Genomic DNA, 19451 nt, shown 5'->3' with positions numbered 1-19451 from the left:
CTCAGGATTTGTCATAACGTCGATGTTAAATATCGCACCAGAAATACCAGACGTTGAATTTGATTGTGTCAACCGTAATATGTTAACTTTAGTAGAAATTCACTTCATTATATTCTTTTTATCGCACTAATCTAAAATTATCAACACTTCATTACGGGATGATATATTGATGTCGCCAGTTCCCAACACTTTAGACGTTTTATATCACTGACAAGACAACTGTATGAAGCCCTTTAAATTGTTTTGTGGCTATGTTATGTCTAATTATAATCTTTGGAGTGTGCTACTGACGTACGTTTACGTCCTTGTAAGCCCTTTGATGTATCAAATACTCCACCTTAGGATGACCACTGTGGCTACTCATACACGTTAGTTATCCACTGATTATAGTGCGTCAATCTTTATGCTGTCTTAACAATTATTTTATCAGAAGTCAGAATGTCCCCCTCCAATCAATAGCGTCAAACTACCATCGCCTGTTACCGCTCCAGTAGAAGATGAAATTGACATTGATCTAAATGATCCAGAAGTCGCAAAAGCGGCCATAAAGATACAATCAACATTCAAAGGTCTGAAGTCCCGGAAGATAAAGACTAAACAGGTTTGAGTTTTTGTGTTTTAAGGATGATGGAGTGGAGCTGTGAAACATAGAACATTTTTTTTTTTTGTTTCAGTAGAAAAGATCATTCGAAACTCATTTCCGTTGATGCATATGGATTGAATAGTCTAGATAAACATCAAACTTTAGAAAAAATGTTATAGGAACAAAATTTAACAATGGTCGTCCTTATGATTTAATTTAATGTCTTCTCACCTGTCAGTTTTAACTCCTTTGTCCGAAAACCCAACGAAATAAAATGCATACGATCATTATTTCATTTAAACATTGTTAAATCACAAAAGTATTAGAATATGTTAATATTTGATCAGTTCCAGCGCACGTGTCTGAATGTTACAAATTATATTCTTTGCAGTCAACACGTTTGCCTCCTAATAATATGGAACCATCTCCTCCACCTCCAGTCTCTGTCCCCGAGGAAGAAATAGACATAGATTTAGACGATCCAGAAGTTGAAAAGGCAGCCCTTAAGATACAATCTACCTTTAAAGGTTTAAAGTCAAGGAAGTTCGGAGTCAAGAAGGTTTTTAATCCTGTAGTTTTCTTAGGGATAATGATGTGAAAATAGGACATAAACAAGTTATTATCAATCAAAGGTTGATACGATGACCTTTAACCCTGTAATGCATTATGTAATCTTGGCACTTCACTTTTTTCTGTTGGAATTCTCAATTAGTGTATTTGTACTGGGGGAAAATAAATAAATAAAAAAACCCGCTTTGGTTTGATAAATTTTATACAGTAATGTTAGGAACAGATTTCAAGTCTAGCTTCAAAATTAGTATTTTGATATGTATAGTAACATGATGTCTCTGGCATTTTATATTAAAAAAATCCAAAGCATCAGAACTAACGTCGTTCAGTTGGTTTTGTATAGATTTTGAATTAACATCTAAGTAAATAGGTCTTACAAGAGAATAAAAGTACACTTTTCAATTGCATAAATACCACACACGTTATAAAACTTGATAATTTGACTTGCAATGTTATCATAATAAATTACAGTCAACACTCAGAAACATCGAAACCGTATCTCCACCCGTCCCTCCGCCTCCCGTAATACCACCCGAGCAGGAAGAAATTGACATCGATCTTAACGACCCAGAAGTTGAAAAAGCTGCTATGAAAATTCAAGCTACTTTTAAAGGTCTTAAGTCTCGGAAGTTCGGATCAAAAAAGGTTTGAATTGGTGTTGTTCGAGAAATTGATTATAATTCAAGGACATTGATTTGTACCTTGGAAGCTCAGACCAAGATCAATTATGAACTTCTCTCTCCACATGGGAGAGTATGACAACATTGAAAAGAAAATGTTAAAAACATTTTTGGGAAATTCAGGGTCAGGATAATATTGAATTGGGCTTTCCATCGACGTGGAAGGGGAGATATTGAAAAAAATGAATCCAATTATTCCTAGTGTCCGTATCAACATCAGAAAAGTTGATTTTATGATAATGTTTAAATGACAATGGATTTGAATAATTGAATTATTTTTTCATACTCATTTGTCTTTCTTACTTTATTAAACTTACTTTCAGTCATCAGCGTCACTTACTGATACTAATCCAACGCCTCCTCCATCTTCTGTCAATGTTCCGCCAGAAGAGGAAATTGACATTGACTTAAATGACCCAGAAGTAGAAAAGGCAGCCGTAAAAATCCAAGCAACATTTAAAGGGTTAAAGTCTCGGAAATTTGGGAAATCGAAGGTTGGATACTTAGGTGTTGTCAGTACTCAGTCTTAATTACTCTGAAGTTAAATCTATTTTGTTAGGTTGCAAATAAGTATGCGATTATGGTCATAATTTTCTACTATTGTTGTTGGATCGGCAACTTTTTTTGAGATAGAATAGATGTCGATAGCAGTTAAGGTTTTAGAGTTTAAATAAGCATCGGAATTGAGAAAAAAATATCAGAATGGTATGTGTTGCATTGCTGTGATACGATGTATTTCGTCACCAGCAAACGTTTAGAAACATTTGCAGCTGTTGCTGAAAAAAATGCAAGGCGCTACACTGATTGATTCTATTGTTATTGCCTCCCAAAGAAAAAGATATCGTTCCTTTAATTGTTTAATGAAAATATACGGTACCGAAACAGAATTCTCCCAAGTGAGTTACAAGAATCTTTAAAGGAACACTATTTAGTAGAGCCAGTTGTTATTGTAACACTAATAATTCTAACTTAAGACTATTGCTGGTGTCAATCTGTTACAAAGAGTTCGCTTATGTGTACTGAAACACGATAAGTGTCACAAATTGCTATCATGTTGTTTACAGACATCGGTAGAACAGCCATTGAATATGAATATCACGGAAACCAAAACAAGGGAAGTGGAAATCGTAGATATTGACTTGGCAGATCCAGATGTTGAGAAGGCAGCCGTTAAGATTCAGGCTAGCTTTAAGGGCCTCCGGGCAAGAAAAACAAAAGTTCAAAAGGTTTGAATGATAATTTTGTTCTTAGCATCGCATGCTGACTAGCTGCATTTGTTCGCATGGGTGGTCGACATCCGACTGTTTCGCCACGAGCAGACATTAAATCGTCGTTCCGTTTGGTGAGGTAGATCCTTTAGTTACCTCTTAGAGAAACACACTTCCCTTATAGTTTCCTTGTTTTGTCATCGTTTTCCACATTTGATTTTGATTGTTGGTATTTGGGTATACTAAGTTCGCTTTGCATTTTCAAACCAACTTGAACTTTGACCTTTTCCGTGACACTTGATATTTGTGATTGTGCGCCGTTTTGGGTTTGCGTTTAAAAATGTATTAAGAACTGGTGAAGGTTTTATAAATATCAATGGCTGAAAAAAACCTTTTTCACATTCTATGTTGAGGATTTTTCTCTTTTATATATTCGGTGTAGGAATTCTGAAATAGATGCGTGCATGCAAGATATTATTTTTCTTTCTATAGGTCGACTTTAATGATAATTTGATCTAAGTGACTTAATTTCGGTGAATTACCTGGTCTGTGTATTTTGTCTCGTATTGTGATTGATATTGTAGGGTAAATGAGTAAAAAGATGCAATATTGTGATTGAAATGCGTTTTAATGTACCGTTCCCCTGAAATGAATTTTAACTGTTGTTGAATGATGTTTTCCTATGTGTTTGTCTCCAGTCTATGTGATTTTTGTCTGTGACTTTTTATGCAAATATAGTTGCATTTTTTGTAGAACATTCTTGATAATTACACTCTTGTTATAGAAATGATGCACATTAAAAGGGTTTTGAACTATACGTAAATTTGATTACATGTTTAATAAATGTTATTCAATAATTTTCATGTATCGTATGTATATTATAGTTTCTGTGGTTCTAATACTGACCACGCTGAAATAGTCCAATGATAACGTCATATCCAAGGTAAGGAATGGGTTTTATAGATTCGTCATACAATGAGGATATTGCCTCACCAACAGTCTAGAGGACTTACTATTGGGTGGTTTCATGGTTGTACATGACTGAATCTTACAATCTGGCATTTGACCCAACACCGTTTCAGCGTTTATCACTGTCAATTAATCCAGTGTATCAGAGTACAAAAACCAGTGCCTGGATTCTTACGCAGTGTTATCTTAAATATATACAGGAGAAACGTTGGGAAATGGTTGTTTTTCAAACTGTTGGTATATGTTTCAATATTAAACTGTTTTTCTGCTTGTTTTTATGGTTTTGTAACTGATTTCTTTATCTTGAGTTGTAAATCAACATTGATTATTGTAGCTTTTATTCAAAATAAGTTGACCAAGCAAGCAGGACAGGTTGCTAATCAATATCCAGATCTAACGATCATCACAGCGGAATCCTGACTTTAACTGCTGTGTTGTAAACCCTAGTCTATTTGGAGCTATTTGATACGTACTCATACAAGTCATAGGTCTAATAACATCTCTACGTACTCTGTGCAGGATAAAAAAAAGTCGATCAAAATCGAAACGTCGCTTATTTCTGTATAGTCATCACAAAAAGGTCAAACGTTTGTAGGATCTTGCACATGAACTTGTCTGAAGAATCTGAATGACTTCTTGGCTTCATAGACAATCTATGTACATTTATAACATTTAGTGTTTTGTTGTATAATCTCTCATTATCGTAAAAATTCTGACATGGCAATAAAATCATTTTAACTCGAAAACGAAAAACCGTGGGTAAAATATGAACAAGAAGAAAGGTTAACTTGAATGTCATTGAATGATATAAGCAGAATAAATCCAGGTGTTCCAGAAGGTTACAGCGTCGTATGCGCCATCGATGACATGTGTTGATATTTCATCTGATGCTCCGTGATCGCTTTGGTTCAACACAAGTAAGTCACCCACGTGTAAAGAAATTGCTCGATGGATACATTTGAACAAGTGAACTCTCTCCTCCAGATGGCCTCAGACTTTTCCTCTGTTGAATTAGTTAGATTTTGACAAGGAAGACAAGATAGTAACTGTAATATCAGTAATTTGTGTGGGGAATTTATTTTCATTGGTTATCTGGGTGTGGTTAGTCCATGAAGTAAGGTCAGAAAACGACAACAAGTAAAAAATTGTAGTACAAGTGGATTACGTTATTACTATTTTCAAACGATATCGAATGCTATACAAACACTGTGTTTTGACAGACCGCGAAATTTAAGCCCGTCGAAAATAGATTATTTTATTGAATGATCTAGGAGATTGTCAAAACACCAGAATCCTTATTGTGTTTTCATATTATCTGTAGAAATTCGTCAGGCTGGCCATGATAATAATACACTTAGATACAGCAAACATTGGTCGTATTGATTCTAGGCTTTTGCCAGTACGTTCTCAGGGCAAAATCTATCGGGGCCCATACTATGAAACAGCCCTCAATTAGAGCGAGGTCCTATACATCTTCTATGTCAAATTGTAAAATGTTCGACCATCTATGTTCCTTTTATGATTCGGGATTCCTAGATCTGGTATTTCTAAAGTGGCCACAAATTGTTAGGGAACCGACAAATGACAAGCTGGAATGAATTTCATATAAACATCCTCACAAGCTTAACATGCCGTAGTTGCATATCTAATTGAGGAACTTTTAATATCAAAAGCGCTAAGAGCGTTGATCAAGGATTAGGGTTAAGGAATAAGGAATAAAACTATCTGAATTTATTTGTACTATTTCTTGATTGTTTTGTACTGGATTGTTTTCAACATGTGAAGTTTTAATGGGATGTGTAGTTTCAATAGGGTGTGTAATTCACCCTATTGTGTTATTGCATTGTAAAACACGTTTCTTTGATTTGTTTTTATTGTTTCTTTCAAAGTTTAATATGTTTACATATATTTTATTGTCAGAACCGCAGAGCGATATAACATGACATTGTTTTATAATGTGAAGGATGTTATTCACACTGTGTTGTTTCATTTTTCAGCTTGAATAAGTATATGTTAATGTATAGATTTCATCATTACTAATGGCATGAGTGCAATGTGTATTTCTTTTTAAATAATTTATAACTGAACGTTTTTATTGCAGATTAGAATATATATTTTCATTTGTTTTCAGATGCGACTTTGTCTTTGTTTGCATTTTTCACATTTCAAATAACATGGTTTTTTTTTAAGAAATCTATCTTTCTTTCATATGTACAATAAGTAATTTATTTTATGTTACATGAAATAAGAAATAGCAACTTAAATTTCTGTTTCAGGTTCACTAACCATACTTGATAATTCTTTTCAGGTTTAATTTATCATAGAATATTCAAAACTATTACAGAGCGACTTTCAATTTTTGATGCAATGTGATGATATAAGTTCAATATGTTTGTACAGGAATCTGAATCTTCTCCAAGTGGGGAAACACAGGAAAACAAAGAAGAAGATAAAGAAGATGTAGATATTGATTTAAATGATCCGGAGACAGCACAAGCCGCACTGAAAATCCAGGCTGGATTCAGAGGCTACAAAACTAGAAAGGAAGTTAAAGAAAGCCTTCAAGGGGAAGATGGTAAACCCTCAGAGGAGACACCACAGACAGATGAAGGGAAGCCATCCGAGGGAACAACAGAGGAAGCAAAACAAGAAGAGGCAAAAACAGAGGAAACGAAAGAAGACCAAGTTGACATTGACCTTAACGATCCTGATGTAGCTAAAGCTGCAACTAAAATTCAAGCTGGGTTCAAAGGTTATAAGGTCAGGAAAGACATGAAGAATGAGAAGGCGGGAGATGAAACAACGACAGATGAAACGCCACAAGAGGAACAATCAGCTCCCCAGGAGGAGGCCCCAGCACCTACTGAAGAAACATCTGCGCCAAAGGAGGAGGGAAATGAACAAGCCCCTGCGCCAACGGAAGATGTCCCAGCACCTACGGAAGAGGCCCCAGCACCTACAGAAGATGCCCCAGCACCTACGGAAGAGGCCCCAGCACCTACAGAAGAGGCACCTAAACAAGGTGAGAATTCATCTACGTAGGATCAAGAGTAGCTTTTCTCTTTTCCTCCTGATATTGGTTATCTTTTCATTGCCGATTCCTGTTAATATCTTACGTATCTTGAGATGTGCATAATTCTTTTGAAATTACTTTAAAACAAACACTGACTGTCTGGCGCTTTTATGGCAAGCAATATTTGACAGCAAATGAAATCAAGTTATATCCCTTTATCAATTCATAAATTGGTCCAATAATGTGTAATAGATATACAAGAAAGGCTGGAAGGAATTAGATAACCATAGCTTGATCTCCAATCTGACGTACATAAATTATCAATATCAATAAACTTGGCTAAAATTGGGAAAAGAACTAGAAAAAACATGGTCTGTAAATTGGTCAATAATTGCTAAATGTTATAAGCTTACAAATGATTGCATATTAAATGTCAAAGCCAAGTGCTTCAATATAAAAAGTATGCATGGTAAATTACAGACATGTATATAATTCAAAAGAACAAATTCAATATCCCTTTGGATCTATTACCTTATACATTACCTGTACTATTTCCTTATGGCGTTTCTTCAACTTAATGTCATTATTAAAGTTTCATTAGCAGATATAGGAAGGATGAGGCTTTGACCAAATATTCTTAATATAAGCGTCAGGTTTCTATCTATATCCCAACGAATCTTCAATATTTTCGATTATATTTCTTGTCTCTTAAACTCGAGATCATTAACTTTTCTATTCTGAATATTTCAATTGATATGCAAAGATCTAAAGGAAATCAAATTGAACGGAAATAGACTGGATAACTATCAACTACGTAATGTTTTAATTTGAAAAATTAAAAAAAAGGATGGATAGAAAATTTGATTATTTACATTAAATAAACATTGGGCGATGAATTTTTGAGTAGGGCAGGAAGTAGCAAATCTGAATTGAAATCTGAAGTGGCTGCTTGTATGGTCAGTATTGTACTCTAATATGTATATATAAATATTCATTTATTGTTTGTATATAAGGGGCACAACGCATAGTGAAACAACATATTATCTAGTTCTAACATTTGGTTCCATCTCCTTTCTATTTACTTGCAGATTAAATCATGATATATTCGAAGATTCCAGTACAAGTTTCAGAAACGACTTCATGATTATTGTATTGACATTATTGAAGAAAAATATTCCTTTTAAGAAATGTAATGCATAGTAGTTAATATGTTTGACCGTGTGAGAGATTGTCATGCAAGTCTGAAAAAGGTATGGAGTAACCCCATTATTTTGTCAAATTTGTCTAGGAAATAAACCTTATGTATTCTAGACGTTTTCTGAAATTTCAGGGGACGTTTCTGGATTTTCATAATGGTGATAAGAAATGAGTTTCGTTTCACTGGAATAGCATTAATCTTGACATATTTGTTAGATATTTAATAGAAAATATTTGAACCGTACTATGTGATGATTTGATTATCCAGTCGAACCTCGTTATCTCGAACTCCGAATAACTGGAAGACCCCTATTTAATTCGACGTATTCCGTCAGTCCCGACAAAATTTCACGCTAAACATCCGAGTTCAATTAAATCAATTACTTGGATAAACGATGTTTTCGCGCGGTCCCGCCGACTTTGAGATAATGAAATTCGACTGTATATGATACTATTTTTGAAAGAATTCTGGATTCATGATATTCTGACGAAATCTGTAATACAAGAGGCTCTGTCATCGGAAGAGGAAGTGGAAATTGGTGCATGAGTTATTAATGAATCTCGTCCTTTAATCAGGGATATTTTCGTATGTGGCATTGCCGCATATACAAATTTACGCTAGTCGGAGTACAATTCAACAAAATGAAAGACGTCTTCTGACGATTTTTTCTACAGAACGTCCAATGACCGGATATTCTGACGTTTGTACATTGTTTGAATGCTCTTGAGTGAATATGATTCATATATAGGTATAGAGAAAACGTTTGTCGAGAGTTATAGCACCAACGAAATATTACAATATTAATTGTTATATATTTAAAATATGTTAATGCAGCACCTTCTTTAGTGAGTTTATAGTTTATATTAACACTTGGATATATTATCTGATATTATCAAATAGAAAAAACCTGTATTCGAAAAGCAACATATCACATGATTTATCGCCCTTGTTTGGCCTAATGATTTTCCACTGTTAGCTACCTAACAAAAACAGTGGATTTCCTCTATCAGATCAAGTAGAAAATTAAAGAACATTATTTGAAAGTTTCCCTTAACATTTTATGTTTTTTATTAATATCAATAATATTGGCGTCAAAAGTTTTCCCCGAAAAAATTGACGTTGTATTTCAGAATTTAGAAAAAGACAAAATAAATGAGGTATCATTAAATATTTTTCCCAATGATTTTGACGTCATATTTGATAATTTCGGAAAGGCAAACCTTAGGTGTATTAACATTACGTGTTGGCTTACCTAACGAAAATTAAATTGATTTTGCGTCACTTTAATTTTCCTGTAATGCTTTATCTTATACTGCCTATATTAGATGCACACTCCATCTGTATTAGCTAACTCCTATCTTTATGAAGGCTTCATACATATCAATTTTAATCAAATTTATTTGAATTTCATTTTTAATAGAAAAAAAGTATAAATGTATATTTCATACGCGTTCATGAAATATCATTATCTTATTTACCTGGTATGTTTATGTAATAATAGGAGGCTTTGTTGATGATAGTTTCTTTTATTTTACACATTCACAATCTTCAGACTAAGAAGAACGTTTGAAACAAATAAATTATAGATATATTATTTTCAAGTCGCCAGTAATTATTTTTCACGTCAATTATATGATACTTTTCTAGAATTTTTGTTTCTAGTATGATATCTAATCGTTTCAATTGTTTAGTTCATACAGTCTACTTTTATTAGACAAAATAGTAAATGATCCATTTCCTTTTTTCTAATTTTCATCAGAATTGCTGTATCTGATGTGTAATACTAGAAATCATGCCTTGCTCTAAGATAAAATGTCCTAGTTAGTCTCAGTTTCCTTTTTTATTAATTAAGCATTACACAGAGATAGAATCAAATAAAAGTATCCGAAATTGAAATACGTATATATTTCTTTTCTCTATTTCTCACCAATTTCTGTTTGAATTGCATTTCTAATATGAAAATAGCATAGATATCATGAAGGTGATACTGATTCAACTAAAACCATTTTTGAATCAATGTTAACATATGATCTGTAGCCTATCATACAGATTATATCTGCGATTTTTTTTTCTTCTTTTCAAACGGCCACGGGTTGGCGTGTTGAAATTAAAAAATATATGCAATTCATTTTTTTCTTTCTTTTTAATAACACTGACAATGACCCTTTTACATTCTGAACATTGTGTTGTATTGTACATGTGATGACTTTTTATATAAACATATCTAAATATACAAAAACGTTCCATTATTTATTCAAATATTTATTTGTATGAATTATTTGCAATTGTAACTGACGTGCCTCACGTCTTTTTCATTTCCTTAATAAAATGAAATTCAAACTAATCATGCCTTTGCTTATCTTTCCTTGTACGATTTATCTTGTGTATTGCACTTAAAATCTTCTATGTATTTTCATCGTCTCTCATTTTCATGACGCTTAATTCTTCTCAGTACTTTAATATCCGAAACACTCGAAAATAAGACGCGACTGTTTTTTTTTTTTTTTTTTTTTGGCAAATGCATGTTTATCCGTGTTAAAAACTACAGGCCTACTCTCAGGATAGCCTTTTTTAAGCCAGCTTGTTTTCGAGTTATTGGGGTATTTAAAAGATTTACTGAGACTAAATATCTGATAAACAATTTCAAGCTTCTCACTCGTATTGACCGATTTATGTCAATTATAAGTAAAAAAGGCCATCAAAATTTATAGTGAAAACTAAATATTTGTATGTCTTCGGATTTAAAATGTCTATTTTTAAAATTATATGTGATTAGAAATAAATGCAGGTGTTCTCAAGCTATTTTTAACACGCTATAAATTATCATTCGTGTGTCAATTACGTACTGGAGCTTGAAACGCTAAATTTCGGGATGTGTTGTAGATTCTTCTCTTAACCTTGGTCTGTAGATTTAACCTTTCCTTCGATCTATTTTAAATTTTCCGCAGTCTCCTAGGTTTCATGATTTAGGTCTTTAGCATTACTGACGGATCTTAGAAGGAAGGAAAGGCTGTATGATGCAGTTTAATGCATTATTTGACTCTATTGTATCCAATTCTTTTGTACAATCCTCTACTTTGGTGTTGTGTTTGATATTCATATTTAAATACGACTGCTTGGGATGAGGACTAATTCACAATGAAAATATGATACTGTTAAGTAAGGAAAATGCATATTTACCCGTGTTAGAAACTACAGGCCTACTTTCAGGATAAGCTTTTTTGAAGCCAGCTTGTTATCGAGTTACTGGGATATTTATAGAATACTACTTGTATAGTCCTTGTGAGGACTAATTCACAGTGAAAATATGATATTGTTATTTCATAACATAACATCTGTTATTGGTATGAAATAAATACAGCAGTCGGCACACACGTCCTAGCATCATCCGTCGTTATATTCATCCTGTAATGAAAGGTAGTAACTCCGAAACAATACTGAGACTGATACGAAAGTTAGATTTCTCACTCGGAATGGTCTGTAATGACATAAATATTTTTCGGTAATTTGGTTATGATTTATCATACATCATGCCGTGTAGCTGTCGATAGACTAACTTAACCACTGGTATAGGGATAAATTTCAGCTAGTCCGTAATCTGTCAGGAGATTGCGACGATCAATATTTGAAGTACAAAGAGTACACAACAGTGATTAGCTCCTTTCAGTATAAATTTAGAATTAGACATCAAGAAAATCAAATAATGAAATAAACTGCAATAAATAGCTGTTTCGTCTTTCTAGGACTCGTCAGTAATAATAAGGCCCTAGAGTCGTGAAGCCTAGGATGCGAATATTGAAAATCAAAATTGGTCGATAGAATAACAAAAACCAGATGGGAACAGCTTTAACCTCAAAATTCAATAGATTTCATAAATTTCAATAAAGTTTGGCATGCAGACCCCAGTTGTTCAAATGCTAATTGGTGATAACCATTGACTAGTGAAAAATTTCAGATATATCTTAAACGAAATTTAAAGCATCTTTTATCATTTTCAAGCTATAATTTTGCCGAGAAAGACTAGATTTAAATATATTGAGTGTTAATTTTGCCTTTAACACTCTTGTTTTTTCAATAACGACAATTTGAGATTGTTTGGCTAGCCTCTGGTTAAAGGACCGTAGAACAACTGGCGCCAGGTTACCGCAAACAGACTCCATTACATACAATCAGATTGTACAAGAGAATGATGGGTGATTAACACTATTAAATGCAAAGCAAATACATACTCTGTCGGGTTAAAATATATAACTGTACCTTACAATGATTTAGAAAAGGACACGTCACTTTAGGATATCTGTACCAATCACTTACAAAGTCTATACACTTATACACAAGTTAATGCTCTTTAGGGGTTTCAGTTATATCGTTAATATTAGTTTTAGCCCTATAAAAAATACCAATATTTCAATTAAATCTTAAATTCGATGAAACAAGGCAAAACGTAAACAAAGATGTACACACAAATATGAAAAATGAATAAGGAGACCAAGTGTCCCGGTAGAGTATGCGTCTTTTGCTTCATCAACGGCACCTGTTGTGTAGCTCTTGTTCAATTGAGTGATTTAACAACGAATTCATCAAGCACATGAGCAAATTTATTTCGGATGCAAGTGACAATGTCTTGTGAAATGCACAAATATATATTTTATTTCACCTACTCAAAGCAATTCTTGTTGAAGGTAACACCTAATAACTACACTAAGGGAATCATCGGCAGAACATGTAATCAGCTTAAACAAAAAAGCAAGATATTGCCGAAATATGAGAAAATTCGTATTTCAAACTTGAAAAATAATAACATGAGATATATTTAAGCGAAAATCTATTGATTTATATTGATGATAATAATTCACTTATTTGGACAGGGTACATTTTGATGACCCTGTACAACACGTACATCAACAAAATTACAGGGATTTCCGTAAATATTGTCAGATAGTCGAATCATACTAATTGTGATTTAGCATTATTTTTATGTGCACATTAACGTAAGAACATCACTATTTATTAGGAAGTTATTGAACACCACTAAACAACATATATATGATATCACAATTACTTTTCGGCGATGGGCGTCTTCGTATTTGTAGCGAAATATTGATCGATTAAGCAAGCAAAAGAACCACTGCTAAACTTGTAGAAAATTAGATAGAGCGATCCAATAGAGATACAAACAATCAGTACGAAAAACTATTTACCATCAGTAATTATATAAGTGATTCCAATATGGTACGAAGATCTAGACTATTTCCCTTCAAAATCATGATGGTTTTGCTGTTCTGATAAACAAGGACATATCCCCTACATCAGCCGCTTACTGATATATTGAAACTAACTAAAACAGCTTTCCAACAAGATTTATCATGAATGTCGATAACTGTCAGAATAACTCACTAACAGCTTTCGAGAGATCCAGGCTGATGATTCTCTAGGCGTTTTATAGTCATCATAATCTTATTGGACAATGTAAACACAACCCACTGTTACGACAATGCTCTGAGTATCTTAACAAGAACATACCAACATATTACCTTAGACTTCATAATAAGTATTTACCACAAAACAGGTTTCATTATTCACCTCCCTAAACGATATTATTATTAACACATTTTCAAACAAAAATTCCATCTTTGTGTTTATGAGTAATTTGAAAATAGAAATCCTGAAATGTAACATTTTGTACGTTATGTATTGTAGTTTTTCAGAAAATAGTTCCTGCCTGGATTCTTCCTCCAAGGAAGCAAAGCGTGTTTGAAAGTATGATAGGATACATATTCGATTTGGTCACAGGTTGAGCTGATGCTATTATCATTGAAATATCTACTATTTTTCCTTATATCATTTTGTAATATTATAACAATGATGTTTCGTTTTTTAAACACGTGAAAAGATGTAGTTGAAAATTGGTCACATTCCCAGCTTTTGTGGCAGCACGTCCTTTTGATACATTTTCCCTTTTACTTCTTTTATAACACCATGTGTAATCGCAGCATGGTTTGTAGTTAACAACACAATCTGAAAACTTACAATGACTTTGAAATTAATCATAAGTGGTAAACTTGGAGGTTACAATTTCTAGATCTGTGTTTAAATTTTCGATTATCTAGTTACATTCCTAAAAGTTAAGGCATTTGTCGATATTTGTTTCATAGTGGTAAGAACATTTTGAAGACAAACCATAACTTTCATCCAGAATCGATAAGACGATTGCAATAAAGGAACAACGCCAGGTTTAAAACTTTTGTAAGCGAAAAAAAACCGACCGTTAGACTAGACATATCTTCATCGGGCTCTTCGGAAACACCTACCATGTCTATCGAGGAAGACTACACCGTTTTTTTGCACAAAATAGGAAGAAGAAAATTACAGGTCATACCAACTGGCCTTTCGCATTTCATATCGAACCAGAAAATCAATTTTCCAAATCGATATCAAAATAATAATAATATATCATGTTATGTAATATTCGTTTTTTCTGGATTCGAATTACACTACCAACTAACGATTGGAATTGTTTTCCTGCAACAAGTCTCGGTCTAGTCATTTTTGTTATTTCGACAGACGTTCAAAGGTCCTATTGAGTCTGCTATCATCTTCTTGCTACTCGTCTCTGAGACTAAGAAAAACAATGAAGTTTAAGATCTAAGATGATTTTACGATAGTTCAATTTAGTTTGAGGTACGTTTACTTGGGAAAGGAAGGGACGCAATACTACAAGGGAAACGTAATTTGAACTAATTCGGGCATGTCCTATTGTTTTAATTAGGGCCAACTCAGAGTATATTGGATCTACCTGTGGAGGATAGTCAGAGGATTTTAGAAGCCTTATCTGCGTTCAAGACGTTTAAGAAACCAGAAAAATTACCAGGTAATATTCGGTTAAAATCGATTTATTTTTCCAGTGTCTACATAACAACGTTAACGATAACCGGTGTAATTTTGAAAATGAAACCTAATTGATAGAAACCCGGGTCCAATTGCAACGGGGGTCAATTTTCAACCTTACACCGGCGCAATATTTTAGATTCTTCTTAACAAAAGAAAACCATGACATCAAGAATATACAGAGTTTTAAAGAAAATGGATACAGTCACCATATTCAGAATGTAGAGAGGATATAATTTTATAATTTGCTGGTAAACCAATATCGTTTTGAAAATAATGCGGTATTTAGACGAGTTCCTGTAAAGAAAGAAACACTATGATTATTATCCGTTGGGGTCTAAATCATTCAAATATGAAGGGATTTAATGTATTGAAATGTCGACATGAATTTATTAAGTCATTTAGACCCTGAAAATAAAATGTCATTTTAGTTATAATTATATTCACATGTTGGTATCTTCATGTTGTATTTGCATATTCATTTTCCAGACAAACTGAAATTGTCAAGAAACCACGCAAAGAAACTAATGAAGTGGTACCAGACAGCGAAAGAAAACATAGAAGAGGTAAGTTTTAATTGCAATGAAGCGCTGAATTTCTGGATATCAAACACGTGCAGACGCTCATGTACAAAATACACGAAACAAATGGAAGAATAAAAACTGATACTTCAACAACATTTCAGCATAATTTTATTTCTAGGATCCTAACGCAAAACGAATTGGGCAAAAGGCAAAGTCTAACTCGTTCTGTAGAGAAATAAACATAATACACAGTACCTTTCTTATAGAAGTACATAAAGATGAATCAGGATATCTGCATAACATTTATAATATAGAATGTAATGATAAAATATGGAATATGATTACTAAACTACACATTTCTATAATACATAAATAAACAACTACAAATATCAGTCCATTCCTCAGACTTGGTCCGTAGACAAACTGTCCATTAAATTCACCGATCCATACTAGACAGTTTATGAATAGACTTGTGCCAACATGAATGCAAAATGAATTATCTAATGGGAAATATTTGTATCACTAACGAATCTCTAAACTAATTCCAAAATATATTGTGTTTTGATCAAGGTTGGCACACTATCTGGGGTAGCATCACTAAGAGCAGACAGATTAAAACAATATATGATACCTACATCTACATATATTACATCATATACATTATGTCTGTCAATATCCTTAGTGATATACATATACACGATTACGACTTCGATGTACCTTGTCACAAGTCTGTGGAACGGACTGATATCTGGGATAGCTTGTATGTATTTACAAAATGTGAAGCATAATGACCATTTTGGTAAGATGTAAATGAAACCTTGATTTTTTGCTTATTTTCTGGATGTAAAGCACTCTGCAGTATAAACAATATGAGATCATTTTTACCTCGGGTGTTAGAGTGGACTCAGATTTGAAATGTTGGGGCAATGTTTTAAGTCAGATCACTTATTCTCTATTTCCAGGGAACGTTTACTGGAATGCGACAAGCGGCATTTCAAACGCAAAAAACGTTTTCTGGTTTTGGAAAAAAAGTTGGCTTTCTTGACGACGTTGATGATAGTTCAGACGATGATGATTTAGACGATTTTGACGACGTAAATTTCATGAAAAATTTCATGGGAGGTGAAGGTGAAAATGAAGGCTTGGATTTCTTTGACGAGAGTAAAATGGATAACTTTTTCGGAAAAATGTTCCTTGGTTTGGGTAATTCAATGACCGAGGATGGAAACATCAGCAAATCTGGAGTAAGCGAGTCGCTTGGAGGTAAGAATTTAGTGGCATATTCAATATCATGATTTGTTTGCTAGGTGCAACTTGATCACGAATAACAATTGACAGACAGACAGACAGAAATACAGCGAAAGAAAGGCAGACAGACAAACATACAGAACGAAAAAAAGAAGAAAGAGAGACAGGCCGCGTATTTTCGTATCTACCATTTTTATGTATTCCGTATATAAACATATGTGCCCTTTAAACTAGATATAAAGCACGTTTTGTATCAATGAAGTAGAAAACGGTTACTCTTCCAAAACACCTGATTTTATCTATATATTTTCGGTGTATATATGTATAAAGAAAACTTCTTTTCAACAACCAATCACGACAATAAGTGTCTCAGGAAATTATGCTGCGTTATGTAAGAGTTCTTTCAAAGATCTTCAATTTCAAAAAGGGCATAACTATATTGCTAATTTAGCAATATATACCTTTTCTTAAACCCTAGCTGCTCAAAGATCTGGGTTTGATGTTAAATAGTACAACCACAATAAAAACACTCCGACATGTCAGCACAATCTATATCCAAATTTGATAAGACAAGGCAAAACTCATGAACAAATGAACGAATCCTGAAAAAGCACAATGCAAATGAGACCAGGTGTTTCGGAGGGGTAAGCGTCTTCTGTTTCATCGTCTTCATATATCGTTGTACCGTCTGTACTGTCCTCTGGTTGTAGAAATCCATTTAAGTATAAGATATTGTGGTCCTATAAACAGATTTAACACCACATGTATATCAAAATGGAATAAAATGTAGTTGCGATATTGTTAAAACTAAAGATTATGTACAGTTCACGATACACACTGTGTACAAATAGATCAAAGTTTTGTAATTTCCTCTTCATCCTTCAGGCTGCAGAAATGCTCCACTGAATCACTGAAATTCTATATTATCTCGTGCAAGTTCTTTCTTCGTTTCTCTAAATATATGCTTATCATACAACCTTAAAAATCTTTACCAGTAGGATAATGGCTGCCGTCGATGTACTGTTTATATCATTTTTTTTTTTCTGTTTCATTGAAATATCATAAAAGTGTCACAACTTTCCATGTACAAAATATTTTGTTATGTACCATGTTAAGAGATTAACGCCCTCTGTTACAGGTATGATGACGGGTATGACACAACAAGCCTCCACTATGGCCCAGCCAATGATGAGATTATTTGACAAGGCCCTGTATTACAAGCCTGTAATAGCTGCTATTGAGAAAGTAGGTTTCTATCTTACATACAAGTTTGATAATACCGTCTATCGCCTTCTAAGATCCAAAACTTTAGGCCACGAAGTATCACTGATGAGTTTCTGTAAGAACAGAACAGCTGAATAATAAAGGTTATTGAATTATTTAGTTATATAGTATCTTATTTTACTTATTGTAAATTGGTGTTGAAAGGTAAAGGTCATTTGTTGGATTTTTGTCAAGTCAGGTGTGATGAGATGCATATGTCAATAATTATTGTCAAACCCTAAGTTGATTAGATGACTAGAATTGTATGCATGTACAAACAAAGTAGTAATTTTCAAACATTTTACCATCGTTACATTTTACCACAATTTCTATTTCAAAGTTTGCGCTAGATTATCATTAATTCTGCATTACGTTTTATGATACATGCTATGGGTACGTTGATTAGTACGTAAGACAGCTGATAGCCAAATCAATGATCTTACGGAAAAAAATACAACTTGATAGAAATGATGAAAGACGGTATTCGTTCTTGAAACGGAAGTTTCATTCTGTGTATTCAGGGTATTCCACAAAGAGAGGATACATGTACGCTAATGAGATTTTCTAATTTGTATCACGAGTACTCTACCGAGTAAATGTTGATTAACGTTTTCTGTCAGTCTTCACTATCAATACATCGCGTATTCCTGGTCGTAGGTTCCATCTGCCTTTCTGTGGCGGCTCAAGCAAACCCGTGTATAATCTAAGGAATTGTGATGTGCACAGGTTTGTTTACTATTGTGAGAGAAAATGGTATATTTTACTATCCATAACCCGATTAATGCATTGACGGTTTGATTTGTGTTATAGCTCGAACCGTGGATTGAACAGAGCAGGAACATCTTAGATGAAACACAGATCCAAAATCTTCAGAAACAATTGGATTTATACATTGAAATCAAGGAATTATTTGACCAAGAAACGGAGGATGATGAACCACACGAAAAAGAGGCTCGAGGGGCAAAGGTTGTAGAGCTGTCGCAGGAGATCGAAAAGATTGGCCCTCTGCCAAAAAATATCCAGGATGCAATGGTGGGTAGTTACAGAGAGTGTATTCTATTCAGTTAGACATATCATCTGGAAAATTATTCGATGTACTCTGATAAAAAAAATTATTAACCCAATAAACATTTCTAAAGTTAATCAAATATGCAAATCAGGATAATATGTGTACGAGAGAACCGATGTGTAGATAAACTTCTATTAAGTCCATCCGAGTCACCAGCGAAATAGTAGACCCTCGTATTAAACAAACTATACAAATTAAGAAAACCAACTTATCGTTTTTAAATTATCGACAGTACATT

General features: G+C 33.6%; 1 protein-coding gene across 1 annotated transcript in view; it reads left to right on the top strand.

Annotated features, from left to right (window-relative positions):
* The window catches only part of LOC132559240 (titin-like), a 90821-nt gene that overhangs the window by 70084 nt on the left and 1286 nt on the right, over positions 1-19451 (top strand). The window contains exons 13-23 of the mRNA XM_060223857.1: positions 431-601; positions 975-1142; positions 1625-1798; positions 2157-2327; positions 2898-3059; positions 6411-7032; positions 14991-15092; positions 15599-15675; positions 16596-16896; positions 18020-18126; positions 18955-19176. Coding sequence (XP_060079840.1) covers positions 431-601; positions 975-1142; positions 1625-1798; positions 2157-2327; positions 2898-3059; positions 6411-7032; positions 14991-15092; positions 15599-15675; positions 16596-16896; positions 18020-18126; positions 18955-19176 — 2277 coding nt within the window. The remainder of the gene's footprint in view (positions 1-430; positions 602-974; positions 1143-1624; positions 1799-2156; positions 2328-2897; positions 3060-6410; positions 7033-14990; positions 15093-15598; positions 15676-16595; positions 16897-18019; positions 18127-18954; positions 19177-19451) is intronic.

This window comes from Ylistrum balloti, unplaced genomic scaffold, assembly GCF_031769215.1.
Source record: "Ylistrum balloti isolate Yb309-2 unplaced genomic scaffold, AGI_CSIRO_Ybal_v1 Utg370882, whole genome shotgun sequence".
NCBI lineage: Eukaryota > Metazoa > Mollusca > Bivalvia > Pectinida > Pectinidae > Ylistrum > Ylistrum balloti.
This window is presented reverse-complemented; position numbering and strand designations above follow the sequence as displayed.